General features: G+C 47.1%; 1 protein-coding gene across 4 annotated transcripts in view; it reads left to right on the top strand.

The window, feature by feature from the left end:
• Positions 1–18,283, top strand: part of Samd4a (sterile alpha motif domain containing 4A) — a 210,977-nt gene that overhangs the window by 178,941 nt on the left and 13,753 nt on the right. For all 4 annotated transcript variants that reach the window (XM_058584645.1, XM_058584647.1, XM_058584646.1 and 1 more), the window contains 4 exons: positions 2,901–2,986; positions 8,138–8,256; positions 12,348–12,549; positions 14,179–14,305. In XM_058584645.1, coding sequence (XP_058440628.1) covers positions 2,901–2,986; positions 8,138–8,256; positions 12,348–12,549; positions 14,179–14,305 — 534 coding nt within the window. The remainder of the gene's footprint in view (positions 1–2,900; positions 2,987–8,137; positions 8,257–12,347; positions 12,550–14,178; positions 14,306–18,283) is intronic.

Below are 18,283 nucleotides of genomic sequence, written 5' to 3'. Positions count from 1 at the left end.
GCCCAGCCACAGAGAGGCCCCCTCCCTCACCTCTGGAAGCATTTCAGGGAGTGGTGATCTGGGGAACTCTCAGCACAGAACCATTTTGTTCACCTTCTCCAGGGGCTGTGTTTACATCCTCCCTTCAGGTCTGATCCACGGTACAGAATGCTCTCGTGCTAAGAGCTTGTGGTTATTTAGCATTTACTATGGTTGTCAGTACTTCCCTGGGCAGCTTGCTTAATCCTCTCAACATCCTATTTTACAGAGGAGGAAATTGAGGCACAAGGCCAAGAAGCCCACCTGGGCTTGCTCAGCTGAGGCAGGGCTGGGATTTGAACTCTGCAGCTTCTCCACCTACCCACCTGGGTACCGCCATGCCTTCCAATTAGCTAAAGATGGAGCAGGCTTGACTTCCATGTGAAGGCACCCCCATGGACTCTCCTGGCACCAGCCTCTCCTGGCTGCCTCCACTGCCCTCGCCACCTCCATTCTTTCCAAATAGAAATGTCTTTGAGTTTTCAGAAGCTTATGTATTCTCTTATTTCTGAGCCTTTGTGCCTCCTTTCCCTCTGTCTGGGACCTGGGCCACTAATAGTCCATGTAAGCCTGAAAGATAAATGCAAAATAGCATCTTATCCCAGTGGATGCCGCATTGCAGGCCCTCACTTCAGAGTTCATTTGGGCAGTGTATAACCTGCACATCTGTACTGCCTGGAACATTCCTTCCCTCAGCCCATTCTCTTCACCTATGTTATGCCTCATCCTGCAAGTCTCGGTAGAGTCCTCATCTGGGCCAAGAAGGCTGCCTGATCCCCTGGACTGGATCAGGTATCCCTCTCATAAGCCCCAAAGCCCCTTTACTCTCTGTTTTAGGCCAGTTCACACTGGATTGCAGTTGTCTGTCTGCTTGACTTGTGTCCCCATTAATATGCAGCACTGTCAGACCATTTCTCACAGCTACTAAATACCCTGCAGGTGACACAGTGCTTGGCTATTGGTGGGTGCCTGAGAAGTGAGGGATGACATTAGTCTCTGCAGCTTGCTTTACGGTGGACTGTCCAAGTGCACCATGGCCATGCTGCGTGCATGTCTGTGGGGCAGGATGGAATTCATGGCATCACCCTTGGGTAAGAGCACCCATGCTGCCCAGACTACCCTCTGCCTTTCTCAGGGCTCAGACCCTTATGTCCATGTTCTTAAAAATGTCCAATATTAGAATAATTTGTGTGTGTGATGGGATGCTTCACAGGAAATCTTGATTATTTTTAAAAATGTGGAGATAGCATTCTTTTTCTTTGGAAAGGAGAAACCGTTTCCCCTCCCCCTTTATTATCCTGTATCTCAGACCATTTTAAAGAACCAACTTTTCACTGTTAGACAACTGAGCCATGTAGTTGCAATAGGAAACATCCTCCCACCCATGAAAGTCCTTTAAAAAAGACAAATCCATAGCAATCTGATTCAGAAGGCAAGGACTCCTGGCTTCCCTTGGGGTTCGATGGCTAGGGTAGACCCTCATTCTCTGTACCTCTCATGGGGGGCAGCAGCCACCTGAGCATGTGGTCCAGCACCCCATCCTATGTGGAGGTCAAGGGTGGGCTCAGCCCTCAGGAGACCCACACTCCTCTGGTTCTGTTTACATTTTAACTACGGTATAAAAAGTTATGAACCAAATTCATGCTCAAATTAAAATGATGAAAATTGAAAATCAACCCCTCTCCCAAGCTCTGCTATCTTCCTCCTGAGCAACAGTCACTGTAAAGTCCAGGGATGTCCATTCAGAAACTTTATCAACATGTATAAGCATGTGGATGTCCATGTTTACACACACAGGTCTTCTCTTCTGCAACTTGTTTTTTTAAATAGCAAATGCATTGGATGTTTCTATCAATTAAAATAGCACCATTGCATTCTTTTTTTTAAAGATTGTATACTGTTGCACTGTATGCACAAACCATAGTTTGTTTATCAGGGTCTCTCCCTATCAATTAATGAAGAGGTTTTTGTTATTACTCACAATGCTATACTGAAAACCTATGTAAAAAGATGTGGAATAAATGGAATTCTGTGACAGATTGGTTGGAAAGAGGAAGAAACCAAATATGATGCCCAGTTTTCAATCTTGATCTGCTTGAGTGCCAGATACCCTTGCTTGTCTGACTGACTACTTCTGACCTGCCACTGTGGCTTGAAAATGCCACTTGCAAAGCCAAAGCCCTTGTGGCCTCTAGGATGAGGGCAGATATGTGACCATGAGAAGCCCAGTGCCTGTGTGTATTCTACCTGCAGACTAACTGCTCTATCTTCACTAGCACTTCCTTGGGCGTGCAGGTAAACCTGTGTGTGTATAAATGCAGGCACCATTTAGAGAAAATAACCCTCCAGCGACTGAGTGGCAGGTTTCCGGCTCCTGTGCACGCCCACACGCCTCGCAGCCTAAAGGAGGTGCCAGACTCTTTCCTCCACAAACACCACTGCCTCTCCACCTGGCAAAGAAGGGTGTGGTTCATTCATAAAACGATAGAGGCTGCTCTCCCACGGCATCAGAGGACTTTGAGTGCTTTGAAGCCCCCTCATACAGAGCCACTTGCAAGGATCGAGCTCAGGAAACTGCTGTTCTTCCTATCACGAATGTGTGTCTCCGAGTGCGTGTCTCCGGCTGATGGCACAAGGCTTAATATAGAATGGTATGACTGGAATTAACCCAAGGGGCTTCTCGGGGCGAGGGCTCCAGCGGTGACCAAGCCTTTGACTCCTGTGGAATGAGGAGCCTCCTGGCCTTTTTACGTAAAGCCACAGGCACACATACCTCTCAAGATCTTGGTCGTGAAAGGAAATCAGAGGCAGATCTCTGAGGCTGGAAGAGGGTGTGCATTGTCCTAATCTATCACCATCATTTTCTCCTCCTTCCTTCACAGTGTGCACACAGCTCTTGGTCTCCAGACCTGATGAGGAAAATATAAGCTCCTATTTACAGCTCATAGACAAGTGTCTAATTCATGAGGTGAGTAGTGACTGGTTTCACCAACCTCTTGTCCTCATTGCTTAGAAATTCTTCTCAGAATTTTCTGTGATATGATTGTTTTAGTCTCCAACAAATTGTTTTGGGGAGGGGTGGATGGTCATTAGTAATAGTTCAGGCAGAACTAGGCGATAGCCACCTCAAACCCAGACACAGCTCTATATTACCATAGATTCACCCCGAATGAGAGCTTTGCTGTCAGGGAAATGCCTGAGAGGACTCCTGACTCCAGAAGAATCCCTGAGTGGCCAAGCCTGGGTAGTTGACACAGAGCCCTGCCACCTAGCCCCTGGGTGTTTTCAAGTCTTTTTAATATTGCGTGTTGAAACATTTTGCCTTTTAGTGCAGGGAAACTGGGAGAGGGAGAGGGAGAGAGAAAGTACACCAAATAAATAATGGATGTGTGTTTGTATATGTGTGTGGATTGACAGCTGTTTGTTTGGACTGTGGTTTTTATAGGAACTGTATTTGCCATATGTCCTTTGGAAGGAGGACTTAGGCAGCTGAGGCTGTGCCTACCGCACTGTCAGAGTGCAGTTTTCATGTACAGAGCTGGGCAGACTCCTGGGCACGTCTGGGCTGGTGGAAACATAGGGAGGAAGAGTTGGGCCTCAGATCCTGGCATCCAGTGGTTCCTTGGTCACACACATCCATGCACAAAGAGTTACAGAGACAAGCTCTAGGCTACAGAAAACTCAGAACCAGAGAACCTAGGGTGGTGAGGTCTTTTTTCATTTTGGTGGTTCAACAGCCCCTGAGCCTCCTCACCTCTGCTTGGCAGCATTCAGAACCCAGGAGAAGATGCCCAGCACAGCAGCCTGGCCTGGTCCATTCCCCAATTCCATTCATGCTTCCCACCTTCCAGGCTGCCAGACAGGCCTTGGACCATTGAAAGTCTCTCTTCAGTTCTCAGGGGCCTCTGCCGTGTCCATGATCAAATGCTGCCTCCCTCACATTCAGGTGCACAGTCTTCCCCGGGATTCATCCCAGTCACTCTCAAACCTCCATCCTCACGGTGCCTTCTCTGGGCAGTGTGAGCTCTTCTGTGCCCCATTCACTCCAGCCAAAGCCCTTTGTCTCAATGTGAGCACCACCGTCAGCTGCCTAGGTTGGGGGCTCACACACAAAAACTTCTTTTTCTTTCTTTCTTTTTTTCCTCTGCAGTGGTTCCCCCAGAGCATCCAGGCACTGTCTAATGATCGCCAAAGCCTAAAGGGCTTATTTGTATATTTCAGGAAGACTCAAGGCCCCTCCCACAGCCCCAACTATTTCCAATTTTACTATTTCCAATCCTGTCACTGCCCTTGTTTTTAGTTTAAAAAAAAATGACAGAAAGAAGAAAAGGCAAGATCACACTGAAGGATGTTATAACTCATTCTTTCTGTAGAAATTTATTGAGTGCCTAGGGCCCTGCCTCTTGCTTAGGGTGTGAGGTGAGACAAACAGAAAACAGGTCATCACATACATGTCAATAAAGCCCTTGATAAGATCCTCCCCTCACATCCTGGAGCTCAGAGAGGATGGTAGGCACCTAACCCAGAGCTGAAACCAGGGCATTTCCTCAGAGGAGCATCTCCAAGCTGAAGCCCCCAGGCCAGCTCCAGAGCTGCTGAGGTGAAAACTCAGTAAGACAGTGACAAGGGCTCAGGCAGAGGTGGTGTCTGGAGAGCTCTGTGTTGTCTTGGGGAGGAGGACCTTCATGGGTGGGTTTGGGAGGACTTAAACTTCTGAAAAAGCAAACCGGAACTCTGCTTCCTCTCCCACACCCACCCTCAGCGCTGAGACTTCAAGATATGCCAGGAGGAGGTGCCTTCCACCTCACCTCCAGTTGATGAGCCCATGAGACTAAAATAATGAATCCTCCAGCTGCCTCTTTGAACAACCTGTGAGCCTCCTAATTGGTCTACAGCAGCCCCAAAATGTCGGCCTGAGGCCTCTCACTTTTCCTGCCATCCTTCATGTCCTCCCTGGGCACCCTTGACTCTCATTTTTCTTTCCCCCTTTCCTCCCTGGCAGCCCCAAGTGACCCAATGCAAAGACGGCACTGTGAGGTCTCATCTGCTGACTGCTTAAAAGGGACCTTTCTCCTGTGGGAAGGAAGGAGCTTGTGACACGTCCACTACCCTGAATTCATGTCAGGGTGGAGGGGCCTGTGCTGTACTTTGCCAGGGAAAAATGTCGTTCAAGGCTTTTTGTTATTATTTTAGTTTGAGAGAGTGCAAAAGCTCTGAATGGTTTTCCACAGCTGGGGGTCATTCTGTGTGGTCGGAACACACCTTCCCTGGGAGGCCCCCGCTGAGATACAGGCCTGCACGCCTGCATCTGGGGCAGTTAGGCTGTTCCTGAGACAGGGCTCCCTTTCACAGCCAGAGCATGCTGTTCCTCAGCCAGCTAAAAGAGGGGAAGGTACTGACAAAACCTGGAGCCCTCCCTTCCAACTTCCTGGAATAGAAAAGGAAGCGCAGGGAATTTTACTTCTGAGAGCACTTTGATTCCTGGATTATGGTTCCCCTCTTCTCTGGACTTGCTGTCATGAAGTGGCTCCAGGAAGATGGGTTCTTGTCCCTTTATGAGCCTTTTCATCCAACACATAGACTGTAGGACACATCACACAGTCATCTTCCTTCAGACAGAATTATGGGTCTGGGCCTGACAGGGACCGGGGACTCGGAACTGGCTGGCTGGTGGTGTCTGGGTAGCCTGTAGGCATGCAATCTTCTCTTCCCTGCCAGACAGAGGCAGCTGCTCCCCAGCCCAACCAGAGATGCCAGTGAAGGGGGTCGTGGTGAGATGTCATGCATCACAGCCCCTAGCAGACGCCCTATAATGGAGCACTACTTTTCAGGCACAGGAACCAGTTTTCAGAAATCCCTGGAGCCAGCCAGGACCTAGCTCTGGCTTGTTGGCTTGATGCTTCCCAGCTGAGAAGACCCAGCCGCACCCTCTACCCAGCCCTGCCAAGGGACTGGCTCCTCTCTGTGCCCCAAATTAAGGGAGCCTGACACCCCCAATAGTGAGTAAGCTGACTTTTCTGTGGAGGAGTAAATAATTCATCTTTTTGGATGCTGTTTGCCACCATGAGAGATGTCATGTACATAATGATATCCTTAGAAGGACATCTATAAAATGGGCCACTTACTCCTTGGATGCTCAGGCCAGTTGTCCTTCAGGCTGGCTCCAGACCAGCTCAGTATTGTAGGTTCGAGACTTTGAAGTTGTTTGATTTGTGCTGCTGATGGAGCCTAAAGATCATTGTTGAATGTCAAATGTGAAGAACATGCATAGACCACCCCAAAGGGTGGGTTATAGCATCTGGGAGCAGCATGTAGTGAATCATTCGAGATATTCTCTGTACTTTCCATATGTTGTCTAATTTCATCTTCACAGTGGCCCTTTGAGCAAGGTATCACTACCCTCAGTTTCTGGAAGGAACTTGGTCTTGGGTAGAGGAACTTGCAAGGGATTCATGTCCTAGTCATCTACATCCAGAGCCCTTCTCTGACCCCCTGAGCTAGACTCTCTTCCCCAAGTCACCTTGACCAGCACAGCTGCATCTTGTGTCCTCAACATTTGGCTGAATCAACTGGGCAAAAGCAGATCTATCCCCTCCTTTCAGTAATCCAGCAGAAATGCCTGCATATGTGTGTGTGTGTGTGTATGTGTGTGCGCGCGCGCGTTGTGGGACACTCAGTGAGCATCACCCACAAATAAGACACCATAGAAGAGAACCCTGTCCTTCCCTTCTAGCCATGTTCCTCTAACTCCAGTGGGGCACCGAGGGCTCAAGTCAGGTAGCCCTCCTTGGTGAATATGTCCCATGGCATCTGGTTAAGATCACCCAGGAGGGAGGGGTTTGCAAGCCGTCTGTCACATTACCATAATGTGAATAGCATCTTTTTACTTTTGCCCACAGTTCTCCTGTGTTTAGGTCCTTAAAAGATTAAGCTTCCTCAGGGGGGGAAAAATAATAATAAGCTTTCATTTTTTTTTTCTTCATTAAAGGAATCTGTTTCCTTTATGGGGACTTGTCATTTAGTCCGTTAATCTAAGTAATATTTTATTACTACTTAAAGGCTTCCAAGCCTTATTGACAAAATGACTTGGGAGTGTTATCTCTATCATCGTTTCTGCTGATCAATCAAGTCAGGTGGATTCCCCACCACATGCGTTCTAGGCCACAGTTCCAGGTACTTGAATGGTGTATGTTAAGTAAGGTCTTCACCATCTAGGACCACCATGTGTCCATGCTCTACCTGCACAATCACCAGGGAACTTGCTCCAAACTCAAGCTCCCTTGACAACCTTCCAACTCTATTCAGTGAGGTTCTGGAGTGTGGGAAGGGGCCTAGGAAGCTACATTTGATAGTCTCCTTGGCTGATTTAATATAGTGTGAATTTGAGAGGCCCTGCATTTGGGGACTCATGACACTGGACTGTGGTGAGTGCAAAGACTTTATATAAAAGGACACATGATGTAGATACAAACTGTGGGGCCAAAGGCCAAACATCCATACACACTAATTTTACTAGGAAAGACTTGAGAGGGCATCATATCTACCTATTTTCCTAAACTATGACCAAGGTTTAGGTGTCCTGGGACTTTCTGTAGGGCATAGAGCTGCTTAACTAGAGATTTCTCAGCAAAGCTCTAAAACGCAGAACATCTATTCCATTCTCTGAAGCCCTACAGATCACTCCAGGGTCACCACACACCATCAAGAAGATTGATTTTTGGAGTGGTTTAGAATTTCCATTGATTATGAAAATGCAGGGAGCCTGCAAAAGCCGGAGTATTCAACAATCAATTTTGCAATTCATTCTTGGTTAATGAGTAGGGTTCAGAGACAAGTCCACACTTCAGAAGGGGAAGGTGGTACCACCTGCCAGAAATGCAGCCAAAAATGAGGGTTGTCAACAGCTTAATGCATGGACCTTACCAGGTGCCTCCAATGCCAAATAACTTGAATCTTCAGCACAGGTGGCTCCCAAATTAAACGGTTGTTTGGACCAGGGTGAAAACAGGTGAAGAAAAGGCAACCACAGAGACACTGATGTTTTCTCTTATTAATTGCATGTTTTTCCCTCTAATGTCAGGCTGCGTCACCCATTTAAAAGTCCTGTTTGTTTCTGCAGGCATTCACAGAGACGCAGAAAAAAAGATTGTTGTCATGGAAACAGCAGGTGCAGAAGCTCTTTCGGTCTTTCCCTCGGAAAACCCTCCTAGACATATCAGGATATCGACAGCAAAGAAAGTATGTTGGGATTTCACTCTTTGTGATACACGGTGGTTCCCCGGGGTCCCACGGGCTGCCTCTGTTCCTGGGGCAGGAATATGGCGGGGCGTCACTCCTTCCCTGTGGGGACTTCCAGAGTTCCAAATCGCATTCGTTAAACAGGTGGGGCTGGGAAAAGACTGTTAGGGAGAGCATTCTCAGAAGAAGAGCTGAATGTGAGCTTTTGTAACTCAATTTACATTGTTAGAATGATATTAGTCTAGACAAGCCTGGGAAGGGAGAGTGGGTACGACTTAATGAATGCCAGCAAAACGCAGGTGCTTGATCCACAAAGGGGGTCTAAGAGTACAAAAATGGGCTCTTCTGGCAGTACCTTAAGTGGTATGCAATTTTTTTTTATCTCCCTTCTAGCTGCAGACAAGCTAATTATAGTTGGTGGCAGGGTGAAGAGCCCAAGTGCTAGTCTATTTTGGTCTAAGCTGCAGTCTAATAGTGGAGCAGTACCATTCTTGATTTTTTTTTTCATAATACTTCAGCTTCTTGGATGCAGTTAAAAATAAGCCTGGTTGTGCTTTAGAACCTGTTCCCTTAATATGACTTTAAGTTGAGGAATCCAAAATTGCATATTAAAAGTGAATTGGAATGAAAACTTACAGGAGAAATTAATGGGAGGGGGGAGTGAGTTAATGCTTGAACAATGGTAGGGGCCTCGTTGGGAATTAGGGAAGTGATAATACAAACATCCTGAAAAGAATCAACATTCTATTTACATTCAAAAACATGAACAGATAATGTCTTCCCTTGCAACTAACAGGTTCTGTTAGGTGCACAGGCATCTCATTTCTCAGTGTATATATAGAAGCTCTGTGTTGTTAAAATGCGGGACATTTATTTGCATAAGTGTGCCTTCAAACATCACTGTTTTGTATTATTTAAGGGAGGTAAGGCCAGCCGTAGTTTGCAAAAGTCTTCATGAACTATTTATTTTAAAATGAAAGTGTTATCACATTCCCGCATATAGCACTGTTATTTATTAAACAAACATTTATTTAGCACGTACTATGTGCCAAGTGGTATCCAAGCACTTAAAAATATCAATACATTTCATCCCTGCAACAACCCTATGAGATAGAGCTGCTATTATTAACCCCAATTTACATATGCGTTGGTAGGCAGGGGCACTCAGGATTTGGACCAAGCAGGACAGCGCCAGCCCTGGATTAGTGCTCTTCACCACTGCTGAGCCAGGCAACTCTCATGGTCTAAGGCCGATATGCAGAAAGGCACACTATTGCCAGCTTCCTGGCCCTAAGCCATCTGGGGTTGCCAAGCCCTGCTGGGTTGGGCTAGACCACCTCTGTGCTCTTGAGGATTCCCAGTGACCCAGATGAAACGCAAGGCCTGCTCCTCATCCTCCCTTTTTCTAAGGGCAGCATCTTCTCCCAAGTAAGGGAAAGGAGGCTCCAGACCCTGCCTGCAATTCTAGGCCCCAAGGAAGCAAGATCCAAGAAGACAACTTTCAGAGGTTGAAGTGAAAGATAGGCTCTTTGTTCCTTCCCCCAAAGTCTCATCCTCTGCCTCTGCCAGCCCTGCTCGTCCTTGATCCACATCCTTGATTCTCGGGACAGAGCAGGGGCATTAACCTTAACCATCCAGAGTATTAACTAGCTATTGCTTGGGTTGGAATAATGCAAAGCTTGCCAGATTGGAGTCCTGATGGTCCTCTTTTTCTTGATTTGATGAAAGAATGAATTCAATCATCAATTGTAGATGGATGTCGATAAAACCCTGGAAAAATATTTGTTCTCCTAAGTATTTCCTCTGGGATCTTTTTATACTATTAATTTGCTTTGAAGACCTGTTTCTCCAATAATGTGAGGGTAACTGCAGCCCAGCCCCTGCTCGAATTATCACAAATCCCAAATTAATTGCCTCTTATTAATGTTATTTTATCAAAGACTTTTCATGCATTTCAAGGTAATGAAATCAGATTTAGAAAGACAGAGAAGGAGGGGCACAGATGCACAGAGGAGGAGAATAAGAAAGGAAAACTTAGTTTTGTCACTTTGTTCTCTCCCCAGAAAGCATGATTATTTCATTAAGCCTAGAGATCTTCAGTAGCCTAAGCGTTCAGTTGCCAGCAGCGGCAACCCTGGCCTTGTCATAACCTACTAAGGACACTGTAGCAGGGTCTGAAGAATGACAGCTTAGTCGAATTCTCCCCCATCATCACATCCTACTCCCAGAATGTTCTGGGCTCAGCTCTCCTCTCCCTAACAGCTGAGACCTAATTCTAGGAGTCCCGAGGTCCCTCATTTCTCTGGTGGCTGTCCCTAACAGCATCCTCTGCTGTTATATTGCTCAAGAACAGCCTTGCCTTCCTGGAAACACACATCATTTTAGCAACACTCATTGACTGCTGTGTTTTGCATATGAAATAACTTTCTAAAATCCAACAAAAAAGGAAAGTGAGAAAAAGCTATGCACACTAAATAAGGAAAAATATCATAGCAGAATACTGAATCATCTACCAGGTGGCCAAAATTCTGACTCCAGAAACCAAAGGACTGATTTTCACAAAAACAAACACATGAAAAACCCACTTGATCCTTATTTCCACCTGTCACTTACCTCAGAGTGTGAAATTAGTTCCACCTCTCCTGGCCCTAATTTCTTCTTTCAGATAAAAAAATTCTGAGCTTATGTTTTTAAAAGGTGGGGAGGGGAGAGATCAAGAACCCCCAAGCATCGCCGTCCTCCACATTTAGATGAACTTCTGACCAGAATCTAGAATACTTCCCTTGGCCACAAAAGCCTAGAGGTGGAAACACACAAGTCTGGAATTCTCTTCCCTGCCCCATCTATCCCTAGAAAATTTTGGAATTCTAGAGCGAAGAGAAACATTTTCTGAGATCTGTTGTGCTGCAGGCTCAGAAGACCCTTCCCCCTACACACACACACACACACACACACACACACACACACACACACACACAGCTCTCTTGCTCAGGAAATGACTCTTTGGTGGCCCCCCTCCTCCACCATCTAACCTACGTCAAGCCTGTCTGTGGAGTCCCCTCACAGGCTTGGTACAAACTCCCCAGTGTAGCTGGACATGCGAGTCTACTCCATCTAGTGGCCTTTGGAGATAATGCATCTCTGCTGAACCATAGAGAATGACTTAGGCTGACTCTCTTGGAAAGAATGTGCTGGTTCTTGAAACCCTGCTGGCTGCTGTGTAACCTCCCAGAACCTGAGGCATGGTGGCAAAAATGAGTTCTTCAGCGCTGAGCTCACCCGGCCCAGCCGGAGCAGCCTCCTACATGGACTAAGGAGAAGCCTGGAGCCTCTCGGTTGCAAGGCCCACACCACAAGGAGGGCCTATGGCACATGGGTGTCCTATATCCAGGGCACTTAGACACATTGTCATCTCATATCCCTACTCTCAACCTAGGAGTTCTTCCCCTTCTGTCATTGGGACAAGCATGATGGTAGAGACTCATTCTTTCAACTAGTATTTCCTATGGCAGAAGCTGATACGGTCACTTCTCAATCACAAGGATTGAGAAACACAGGCACTTTTTTCTCATAGAGCTTACAACTCAGCAGGGCTCACAGGCCTCCCTTGAACTTCAAGTCTGCTGCAGAGAGAGAAAGATGGAAAATGGACCATAGTATGATGGAAGGAGTTTTGGTGCTGGTTATGCCACTTTCTTGCACTGTGGCCTTTTGAAAGGCATTGTGCCCTTGTCCACAGCACCAGACATTGGAGGAGACCTGCTTGGAAGGAGGCAGGACAGTGCCTAGTTCAGCCATCCCGGCTCATATTCCAGCACTGCCCCCTGCTGGTTCTGTGGCCCTCACAAAATGAAGCTCCATACCTCTGGCTGTAAAGGGATAGTGACCTACTTTATAAGGTTGCGGTGAGGCTTGTAGAGCGATGTATGAGTGCCAGGACAGGTCATGTGCTATCACCCTAGACCCTCACCAGCACAGAGCTCCCCCGCAGACCTCTTACCTATCAAAATGTGAGCAGCCCCCCTGGTAGCCTGGGATTGGGAAGGCTGAAGAATGACTGATAGTCTCCTGGTTCTTTTTCCTTGTTCTAGTCGCGGCTTTGGGCAGTCCAACTCCCTCCCGACGGCTGGCTCTGTGGGCGGCGGAATGGGCAGACGGAACCCACGCCAGTACCAGATCCCCTCTCGGAATGTCCCTTCTGCCCGCCTAGGCCTCTTGGGCACAAGTGGATTCGTCGGCTCCAACCAGCGCCACACCGCAGCCAACCCTACCATCATGAAACAAGGAAGACAGGTTTGCCTGCCCCGGGGAGTAGGGAGGTGGGCCAGGCTCAGAGCAGGAGACTTCAGGACTTCCCTCCAGATGATCCAGGGTGGGGAGAGAGGTCCAGGAGCTAAGCTGAGGGATGATTAAGCCCATGCCACCCAGGCAACCAGCACTATTCAGGTTATTTCTCTGGGAGACAGAGCAACCCCATGGCCGAGCTAAAGATGCCCTGTACACTGTAGCCTCAGGAACCCTGCAGATGAGGGCCTTTAGAGAGATGTGCCCCAACTAATTCTTCTTTACCTTGATCCTTGGCCCACTCCAACAGATCTGTCACTTCTCAGGTCCAGGTTCCAGAGGACCCTGAACATTTAAGGAGCTTTCTCTACCTTTTTATGCGTGACAAATAGCTCCTTTGTCATGGCCCCAGTTGTGATGGAGATTTCACAGATTAATGCTGAGAGCCACAGCCGAGTCTGTATGGCCCCTGGCATTTTGCCAACAGTATTGATTGACAGGCGAGGCATTACTATCCGCCTCTGCCGCAACTTTTGAGTTCTCGCACTATTTTGGAGTTCTCGTGGGGATTTCCGGGGATTCCCCGAGAGTTCCCATTGGTTGGGGAAGTGCAGGAGGAGGGATTTCCGGGAGAGATATTTCCGGCTGGGGGTTCCTGGACAAGCCTCGTGGCGTTCGGGAGGATTCCCCAGGAGCTGTGTGAAGTGTTTTCCTGCAGTTTAAAAATAAAGTTTGTTCCTGCTTCAGTGGCTCGTGATTTGTGCCCAGCCAGACTGCGGCAGATTAACTCTGAGAGAGGCTGTTAGCAAGAGTGGACACATTCCCAGATGGTGAAGGCCAGGTTGCTCAGAGGTCCTTGCTGTGTGATCTAGAACTCACCTGTCCTGTGGCCCTGCCCTTACTTTCTGCCTGTGACCCCAGTCCTGTGAGGCTCTACAGGTTGGCACTGAGATTGGAGAGAGACAAGCAGGTCTGAGGCTCTGAGTTCTCATGTGAAACTAAGGGGTAAGCGATTGGCTTAAAAATAGGAAAACCACTCTAGGAGAGATGGGTGGATTCCCTCTCAAAGAGAATCAGTCCAGGGTCTGAGAAATCCCCGCTTTGTGACCATTGTCCCCACCCCCCTGATCAAGGGGATATCACTACCCAAATACACAAAGCTGAGTTGGGCCAGTGCATTGCCAGCTGAGAGGTTCTTTTTTTTTCTCCCACTCACTGTGGAGTAAATTGTAAGTAACTCAAAAGGAAAAAATCAAAGGAAAGCCTGAAATAGTTTGTACTCTTTGTTGCAAACATTTATAGAACTCCCCCAGTTCCTAGGAAAGTGGCAGGAAAAAGCAACACATGGAGTAAAAAAAAAAAAAAAAAGTTTTGGAGACAGTGAGGGAGAGAGGTGGCCAGATTAAGCAGAAGCTTAGAGCCAGGCCTGGGAATGAGCAAGTGGGGAAATACAATGAATAGAACTTACACCCTCTCCCTGTGAATGTGCAGGTGGCAAGGCTGCCTGCCAGCTCTCCTCCAGAACTTAGGAGAGTTCTCCTGGGACATTTGCCTCCTGAATTCTGCCTGGGGCTCTGCTACCCCTCTCTTCCCCAGAGTGTCTAGACTAACAGGCCCCCGCTTTGCCTTTCTCTCTAGAACCTCTGGTTCGCCAACCCCGGTGGCAGCAACAGCATGCCCAGCCGCACCCACAGCTCCGTCCAAAGGACCCGCTCGCTGCCTGTCCACACTTCTCCACAGAACATGCTGATGTTCCAGCAGCCAGGTAGGGCCGGGCCCTTGATCTCTCACTTCCTCCCCCCCTTGACACAGGGCGGGGGCCAGGATGCCAGAATAGATGCCCCACGCACTCAGCTGGAAAGGGCTTAGCCTCGACTGTCACCACGCATTCTGAGCTTGTGGAAGTCTTTCCTTTTTTAAACTGTGCCTTACCAGCAGGAATAGCGGCTGCTTGGCCGGGAGCCAGCACGTGGAGCCCCAGAGTCACTTGCAATCTGACAGGGATATTTTTGATACTATTCATATTTCTAGATTGATTAAGCCAGAGATATCACTGGAGGGGTTCTGTGTGTGTGTGTGTGTGTGTGTGTGTGTGTAAAGTGAGAGTGAAACAGAAAACTCCATCGTATTGAACTGGTTCAGGATTGCCTTGAGAAGTATTTTTCCATTAACTTGGTTAAAGAACATGACTTGGTCCATTTCAGGCTGGTTCAACTGAATCATCACGCCTCCTGAAACAAGGTAGCCAGAATGATACAAATCCAAGAGTTCCTTGAACCCTTTCTCCTTGTAAGCTGTCACCTCTTAGACTCTGAGACAAGCAATCCATAAACCTATCTAGATGTCCCCCACCCCGGCGTACCTGTAGGAAAACGCCACCCTAGGCAGTAGAAGCGCTTTTGCATGGCAGGTCCCATGAGGTTCCAAGGAAGGGAAGTGTCTGAGGCCCCACGTGGGCAAGGAAGCTTCTTGGAAATGGAACGGAGCCTCAGGGGACAGAGGGTGACGAGTAGAAAGAGAGCAGGCAGAATAGCAGGCAGGAGCGGTCCAGGAGCAAGACTGCACAGGTACAGTGTCACTGCGGGCCCAGAAGCCCTGGCTAGGCTGAAGGATCTGGCTAGAGTAGCAGCAAGCAGACGGAGACAGCTGTAGATTATAGTCCTGATGGAGGGGTGAGGACAACTTTGAATATAAGCTGAAAAGCACAGAATCTGGCCCCTCTCAATAGGGAATTCATGGGAGATTTTTTTTAATTGTTTATTCTAATTTTTTATATATGACGGTAGAATGCAATTCAATTCATATTACACATATAGAGCACAATTTTCATAACTCTGGTTATACACAAAGTATATTCACACCATTTGGGTCTTCATATGTGTACTTAGGGTAATGATGTCCATCTCATGCCACCGTCTTTCCTTCTCCCATGCCCCCTTCCATCCCCTCCCTCCATTCTAAAGTTCCTCCATTCCTCCCATGCTCCCCACCAATCCCCAATATGAGTCAGCTTCCTCATATCAGAGAAAACATTCAGCCTTTGGTTTTTGGGGATTGGCTTACATCACTTAGTATAATATTCTCCAACTCCATCCATGTACCTGCAAATGCCATGATTTTTCTCTTTTAATACTGAGTAATATTTAATGCTGAGTGTACATATACCACACTTTCCCTATCCATTCATCTACTGAAGGGCATCTGGATTGGTTCCACAATTTAGATATTATGCTGCTATAAACATTGATGTGGCTGCATTACTGTAGTGTGCTATTTAAAGTCCTTTGGCTACAAACTGAGGAGAGGGATAGCTGGGTCAGATGTTATTTCCATTCAGATTCCAAGGAATCTCCATACTGCTTTCCAGAACGGCGGCACCAATTTGCAGTCCCACCAGAAATGTATGAATGTGCCTTTTCCCCCATATCCTCGCCAACATTTATTGTCGTTTGTATTCTTAATAGCTGCCATTCTGACTGGAGTGAGATGAAATCTTGGAGTATTTTTTTTTTATTTCTCTAATTGTTAGAGATGGGAGATTTTTGAGTTCTGGTTCAGGCAGGAATGTATAAATGGGGAAGCAGGCTAGAGGTGAGCTGGTTGGGAGGATGTTGGAGAGATCCACCCCAGAAAAAGGCATGTCAGGAAAGGAAGCAACAACCACATTGCTATAAAAATTGCTCCTTGACTTCTAAAACTCATTTGCTCACTCCTGCTTAAAACTCCTCCCCACCCTCCCCTTCTTTATTTTTCTATTACAACACTTGTAGGCATTTTAGGAGGGTTGTGAACGCCTTCCCTCTGGGTCATTTAGGCCAATGCTGTGTTCTCATGCAGAATTTTGTATAATTCATTCTCAGTAACATTGAATCTGGGCCAGGTGGGTGGCACATGCCATAATCCTAGCTCCTCAGGAGGCCGAGGCAGGAAGATCACAAGGTCAAAGCCAGTCTGTACAACTTAGCAAGACCCAAAACTCAACATAAAATTTTAAAAAGAGGCTGGGCATGTAGCTCATGGTACCAGTGCTTGCCTCGCAGACACAAGGCCAGGGTTCAATTCCCAAGCACCACAAAAAAAAGAAGAAGAAGAAGGAGAAGGAGAAGAAGAGAGGAGGAGGAGGAGGAGGAGGAGGAGAAGAAGGAGGAGGAGGAGAAGAAGAATCTGGACGAATTTAAAGATATCCTGGACATGAACAGATCTTTAATTTTGAATGAACACCTTACCCTGCCTCAATCCCAGTGGTCAACCTAGCTGTCCTTCAGCCTCATGGAGTCCTAGCAGAGATGACTGATCTTCAATCCTTAATGCTCTATGGCCGTCTCAATTTTTTCTTCACCTGTCCTTTCCTTCCTGCCTCATTTTGCCTAGTCTCCAATCCCCCTTCCTCTTTATTCTTGCTGTACTTTCCCCATCTTAATTGGGAAGACCAGGCCCAAACAGTCTACTTCCTGAGAGGAGTCCCATCCCTGAGCACTTTGGGTCTGTTGATATGGTTTCTGGGCTGGACCTTTGTTTCTCCTGCACTGTTTAAGAGCAATGCCATGTTCAGGGAGAACCATGAATTTATGATCATTTCACCCAAAGTCTCTTGTTCTCATAGTTAAATAATCAAATAATACAGGACTTATGAGGAAAGTATCCCTTCCCCTACCTGTCCCATAGCCCCATATTCCAGAGGCAATCATATAGACCAGTTTGTCTTCAGTTTTCCTTCAAAGTAGTAATCTGAAAGTCTCTAAATAAATTTGCTTTGCATACTGGACTTAGAACTTTGGAGCCCTTGAGATTTCTTTTTTAAAAAAAAAATTATCCCTTTCTCAAGCATTATAAGCCCACATCCAGCCAGGCCTTAATGAACTACAGCATTTCTAATAATGGCCAAAACATGGGAACAAAGTTACTGCAAATTTCAAATAAACTGGTGAGCACTCCACGGAGCCACTCCAAGTTCTGCCCGACATACTCAGCACCATGCTAGGTGGCAGCTTCTGGGATATGGCCATGAAGGATGAGGCAGGACATGGCCAGGACCCAGAATCCCTCACTGAAGGGAAAAGAGGCTGCAGAAAGTCTGTGCCAATAGCAGTGCTCCTCAGCCTTTGCTCCAAATACATCTTGTGCCCTTGCCAATCAAACCAGTGTTGTCAAGACAGCTTTTCCTGTATCCTGAGCAGGAGCCTCCACAGATACTAACCACTAGGCCAGGCCCTAACAAGGCTCATCATAGAGAGATGGGCCCTTCCACACAAAGCAGCTTGACCCAGTTAACTATAGAAACTTCTGGGAGCTTGTGGCTAGGTGCTAGGACCAGAAACTACAAGTGTCATATCAGAGGCTGGGGATGTAGCTCAGTGCTTTCCTAGCATGCATGAGGCCCTGGGTTTGATCCCCAGCATTGTGAAGGAAAAAAAAAAAAAGAAAGAAATGCCTTATCAGGACAATGGAAATCAGGAAAACAAGAATGTAGCTCTTATTGTTACACGAACAGAAGTAACAGTGAACACAAAATGAAATAAAGATACATAACAACCCAAAATTCAATACTGGAAAAACTGTTTTAGGAGGTAGTGTTTTCCTCCTGGCCCTGAGACGTCTTCAAGGCATCTATTTTAAACCACTTGGGCAATCATGTAGCATACAGTGCATTCTAAGGAAGACTGGATTCTGTACACTTAAAAGTAATTCCACTAGTGTGGAAGATTTAAAATATCTCCAAAGAAGAACACAGAAGACTGGGGAC

This window comes from Marmota monax, unplaced genomic scaffold (assembly GCF_021218885.2).
Source record: "Marmota monax isolate L192 unplaced genomic scaffold, Marmota_monax_Labrador192_F-V1.1 WCK01_AAM20220418_F8-fsc00001, whole genome shotgun sequence".
Classification (NCBI taxonomy): domain Eukaryota; kingdom Metazoa; phylum Chordata; class Mammalia; order Rodentia; family Sciuridae; genus Marmota; species Marmota monax.
This window is presented reverse-complemented; position numbering and strand designations above follow the sequence as displayed.